Source organism: Sinocyclocheilus anshuiensis, unplaced genomic scaffold (genome assembly GCF_001515605.1).
Source record: "Sinocyclocheilus anshuiensis isolate Anshui unplaced genomic scaffold, SAMN03320099.WGS_v1.1 scaffold351, whole genome shotgun sequence".
In the NCBI taxonomy this organism is placed as follows: Eukaryota; Metazoa; Chordata; class Actinopteri; order Cypriniformes; family Cyprinidae; genus Sinocyclocheilus; species Sinocyclocheilus anshuiensis.
The window spans coordinates 332,345-338,135 of record NW_015552551.1 but is presented as its reverse complement, the minus strand read 5'-3'; the positions used below and the strand labels follow the sequence as shown (position 1 = coordinate 338,135).

At 37.0% G+C, this 5,791-nt stretch overlaps 1 protein-coding gene across 5 annotated transcripts in view; it reads left to right on the top strand.

The window, feature by feature from the left end:
• LOC107664416 (calcium/calmodulin-dependent protein kinase kinase 1-like) overlaps window positions 1-5,791 on the top strand; it is an 86,222-nt gene that overhangs the window by 76,222 nt on the left and 4,209 nt on the right. For all 5 annotated transcript variants that reach the window (XM_016454982.1, XM_016454978.1, XM_016454980.1 and 2 more), the window contains 2 exons: window positions 3,156-3,284; window positions 4,040-4,143. In XM_016454982.1, the coding sequence (XP_016310468.1) occupies window positions 3,156-3,284; window positions 4,040-4,143 (233 nt within the window). The remainder of the gene's footprint in view (window positions 1-3,155; window positions 3,285-4,039; window positions 4,144-5,791) is intronic.

Below are 5,791 nucleotides of genomic sequence, written 5' to 3'. Positions count from 1 at the left end.
AAATAAATAAATATTTTTTTTGCTGATCCCAAGCTTTTGTGGGGGGGGGTGGGGGGGGTTAAACCAAGTGCTGTATTAAAACTCTACTGTAACTGTATATAATATACAGTACTGTATATGTACTGTATTTGCTATAACTGCCTCTTCTCCTCGCTTTTTTAGTTTCTTTTTTAAGCATAAACCTCACAAAATTTTGTCAAGTCTATGCTTAAAACAAGAAAATAAATTAGATAGATATATTCAACAGAGTCAGCCAATTCTAGTGATATTATATGAATCCATCTTGTATTAAGGATGTTTAGATAGTTGTACCAGGAAGAAAAATACTCTGCTCTTCTGTACTGCTTCTGTAGTCTACTGTACAATACCATTTTATTCTCTACATTAAGTTATAACAGCATTAAAGATAGTTATTAATCCTTTAGCCTCACCCTACCTATTAAAGGTGGTAGAGTGTTTTTTCTCTTACATACAGGTATTGTGTTTTTTATGTTCTTCTGTAAGTTAACTATCAACCTCCTACCTCCTCTTCTTCTGTGTTTAGTTCAGCTGAGCTCTTCAGCTCTCTTGATTGTTACAGATGACAGTCAGCAGTCAGTGTATGTTTGAAACAGTGTTTAGATACATTTACAAGGACAACAATATTCAGATTTTAACACGATTAAGACAATAATACTCTGATTAAGAATCTACCATGTAAACAGAGATTTTTGATTACCTTAATCCGGCTAAAGTCATATTCGAATTAAACAGAAATCGAATTAAGACATGTGGAGTATTCCTATTTTAGTCGCATTGCTGAAGTGCAGTATAGACATGTAAATACCTTAATCACATTATTACCATCGTGTAGGACTTTTCGCCGCATTTTGCGACAGGATACACACACGGCAGTGCTCATCACGAACAAACTATATGTTTATACATGAAATTCTGGAGGGGATGTCGGATGGCGTCACGTGGGACGTAATGACGTGTGCCATTAATCGAACTATGTACTACCCACCTTTTTCTTGTCGTAAAAATGGGTGCGGCCATTTGTAAATTCTATGGGTCTGGCTTCCGGTCTCATCTGCATCCAGCTATTTTTTAGCTGTACAAAACAGTTCGTTTTGCTGCTTGATATTGAAAATTGGTGTGTCTTATCATATTATTTTAATGTATTATCTTATTTATGAACACACTGGTTTGTAGTGCAAACAGTTTTACTGTTTACTGCACGTTGTTATTCTCCTCGTTATTTACCTATAGCGGTTAATGAACCGGAAGTCTCACCCATAGGCTTACTTCCGCGTTGAAGAAAAAGGTGGATAACATGTAAAACGGGAACATGAAAGGAATATTCTAAAAGCAACTCATGTAAACACCATAATCATAATATTGGCTTATTTAGAATAAGGTAAATAATTAGATTACTGATGTCCATGTTAACGTAAATAATGTTTAGCCGTACAGTCAGATGTTTTGTTTTTGTTTTACTGCTTCAGCTATTTGCTCTTGTGTTTCTGTGATATCTCAGTCCAGCTATCAGTGAGGGTCTGAAGAACCTGGTCTCACAAATGCTGGACAAAAACCCAGACACCAGGATCACCATTCCTGAGATCAAAGTAAGTCTACATAAAATGGAAAGGAGTAATACCTTTAACCATCTTTACAGCTCTGTATTGCAAGATATTAAGTTTCAAAGATTCACTGAGGACTTTATCTATTTAAACTGAAAGGAATGACCACATTTGACCTTTTTGATTGGGATAGGATTATTTATTAATGTGTTTTTCCTTAAAAAATCACCTGAATTTTCCTTCATGCATACCAGCAAGAGAGTACAACATCACTTAATATTGAAATTACAGTCATTATCTCAAAAAGAATTGTCCAAAGAGCATTCCCAAGAGTGTCCCATTATTCTGCACTCTTAAAACAACAGTTTCTATCAAAGACCATTCCTGAGCCACGTCCAGGGATAGTGTTAAAATATGACACAGTATGTCTGATAGCTTCTGCACCATCTAGCAGACTTGGTGTTTGGACAGGAACACATCAGATAATCCCCATGGACAGAGATTTTGGTTCAGTTCTGGAAACTTCCATCTGCTGTCTCAGTGTGACAGTGAGTGTGAATAATTAGCGCACACACACACACACACACACTCGGCCGTCAGAGACTCCTGCCTGCATGTCATTACCCAGAAAATGTTCCATTAAAGCAGCGATCCCCAGACCACACGTTAATCAGGGCTGCACGGCCTACATTCACTCAACAGCTCTGCTCTCATATCCTTCAGACTAACTGTGTTTGTAGGACAAATATTTTATTTCTTTAATGATTTACTTATTTGATGGGTGGATAGAAGAATGGATATATGGAACAATCTATGGACATTTGAATGGATGGATAGATGAGAGGATTGTTGGATGAAGGATAGAAGGTTGGATGGACCAATGAATGGATTAATGGAAGGATAGATGATGGATGGATGGGTGGAAGAAAAGATGTGTGGACAGACCAATGGATAGATGAATGGAAGGATAGATGATGGCTGGAGGGATGAAACAATAGATGGATGAATGGATGTATGGACTGATCTATGGACATATGATGGATGGATGGATGAATGAAAGCATGAATGGATAGTTTGATGGATTTATGGTAGAATGAATGAATGAACGAATGGATGGATAGAAGGTTAGATGGATGGACGAATGAATGGAAAAAATTGATGGTCGGATGGATGAATGGAAGGATAGATGATGACTAGATGGATAAGACAATAAATGTATGGATGGATGAAAGAAAATATGTCTAACCTGATCTACGGACAGATGGATAAATGGGTGGATGGACTGATAGATGGATGAATAAATGGAAGGATATGATGGCTGGACATGAAACAATATATGGATGGACGAATGGAATAATGGATGGAAGAAAAAATGTATGGACATGTGGATGGATGGAAGCATGGATGTATGGACACATCTACAGACATATAAATGGTAGGATGGATGGATTAATAAAAGGATCAGTGGATGAATCAGTGAATAGAAGGATAGATGATGGCTAGACAAATGGAAGATTGAACAGAAGACTAAAATGGATGGATGGAATGATAGGTTGGCATGTGTTATATATGTGTGTGTGTGTTTATCTTCAGGTGGACCCTTGGGTGACTCAGGATGGCACTGACCCTTTGCCTTTAGAAGAGGAGCACTGTACCGTGGTGGAGGTCACTGAAGAAGAGGTGCAGAACTCAGTGAAGTTTGTCCCAAGTCTGTCTGCTGTGGTAAGTGAAACAGAGAAAGAACAAGGGTGTCTCTGTATTAAATACATGAGCTACTGAACTGTAGCTACATGAACATAAATACACACAGGCCGTAAGCCTTGCACAGATGTGCTTAAGACATTGTACTGCTGTCAACGAGATGAATAAGAAAGTAAAGACACACTTGACCTTAAAGTTTGGGCTACTAAACATTAGATCACTCTCACCCAAAGCAGTCCTTGCCGCTGTCGCCTCTGGCTTGCTTAGTTGGGGACACTTCATTTCCAGCGATACCGTTGACTTGATTGCAAAGATACTATTTAAATTGAGCTGGATGTTGACATCACTGAATTCAATGATGAACTGTCTTTAACTGAAAAATTTGTGTTTACTATTGTCATTTTGCATTATTGACACACTATTTTCCTAATTAATGCTGTTCAGTTGCTTTGACACAATCTGTATTGTTAAAAGCGCTATATAAATAAAGGTGACTTGACTTGACTTGACTTGACCTCAACCAAACAACTGAAACCTAACCACGTGTCAAACTGATCCTGCTTCTGAACTGTCAGAATTTCCTTGGTTATTTTTATGGATTTAGTCCTTCTCACCATCACATTCCAGTAAATGCAAAGAGTATTTTTAGCTGACTGCTGTTTTTCCTTTCACGTTTTGTATTTGTATGTATTGTATTTCCATATGCCCTGATCTGTATTCTTTCATATATACAGTAAGCTAAATCTTGTTGTCCCTTCTTTCCCGTGATACTGTAGATTTTGGTCAAAGCCATGTTAAGGAAGCGTTCCTTTGGCAATCCATTTGAGTGTCCCAGCAGGAGAGAAGAGAGATCCATGTCTGCACCAGGCAGTCTGCTCATGTAAGTGTTCCAAACTGACAAACTATAACACAACCGATGACCAACAGGAAACCATATTTATATAGCTTCATAGATCCAAATGACTCTCCTTTTCCTCACAAGCCTTTTGTGAGAGACTGAAATAAGCATTGCATCTCTTTCATTCTTTGCTTTTTTCACTCTCACATTCAAGGTCGCAGCATGATATTTCAGACATCATGTCTATCTGTTTGAACAGGAAGGTTTGCTAATAGTCACACATTACTTCTCCTGCTGCCAACATACGTTTCCATAGTAGCATGATTCAGTAATTTTTTTCTCTTGCACTAGCACTGAAAGCTCCAGAACTTGATGTTTTCACAATTTCACTGTCTAGAACTTTCTCCTCCGCACTGCACTGAGACGGCTGACTCCCTTATCAATCATTTAGATTTCAGATTCAATCTTTTATATATTTTCAGATATTTTCTAGATGAATGAGACTCAAGAGGAAAATGAGTTTTGACATCTTTTTTTCTTCATTTTTTTCTCTTAGACATCAGTGTAAATCAGAATATATAGAATATTATATACATATTTTATTTATAGAACTTTTTTCATTTTATGTGCTTTTTCATGTTAATTTTGTGTATATAAAATAAAAATAAATTGATATTTTGTTTATATATATATATATATATATACATACATATATACATACAGTATATACAAATGTATTTATACGTGTTTGAAAAAATTTAAATTATTATTTTTATTTATAAATTGAATTATAAATGTGTGTTTGTGTGTGTTTAAAATCATTTAGTTAATTAATAATTAATTTAAATTATAATTTTCATGTTTTCACATATACAGGATCGAAAAAGGTCACAACAATTATTCAGTTTCTTTGAATTCTGCTGGATGTTTGCAGCATCCCTCCTATGACAGTTATTCTCAGAGGCTTTTGCTGTTAATGTATCTGCCCACTAGACTGACAGTAAGTGTCTCCATGAAGTAATTTCTGTCCCCACTCCGCTGCTTTTCCCACATTAGAGGGGGTTTGTTCAAGGACAGCAGAATGTTCTCTCACTATTCCTCTCTCTGTGCTGTCTGTTAGATGCCTGTCAGAATCAACAGAGGGTTGTTCCCTGTCTTCTGAATGCCCTGGATTAATACAAACAGTCTGCTTATCTCTGTATTAGGGATGTGCATCTCCATAACTGAGGCAGATGCGATATGCATCTCGATGCATAGCCAACGATACGATACATTGAACATATGAAGTAGCTAGCGATGCGATACGATTCACCCCTATTATGATGCAGTGCGATCCGATTTCGATTCGATTCAATCCGATTCAACACAATGCAATTCGATGCAATACGATGCAATGGAAAAAATATGATCGCATTTATTTCTTTGGTTCAGACAGACAGCAAATCATAAATTAACTTATGTGACTACTGACTTCTAAAGCCTCGAGGCCTGTTTCATAAAACAAGTTTACCAAATAGGCCAGGCTTATTTCAGTTAGTCTGACTCACTGTCAAATGATTTGGTTCCATAAAACAAATTTAACAAAGATCAAAATCAGTCACTGTGGCAACTTATGCTGGAAAGCTAACCTGGTCCAGGGCAGGCAAACTGTCAGACTAAGCTGAGCTCCTCTAACACTGAACAATAGGAA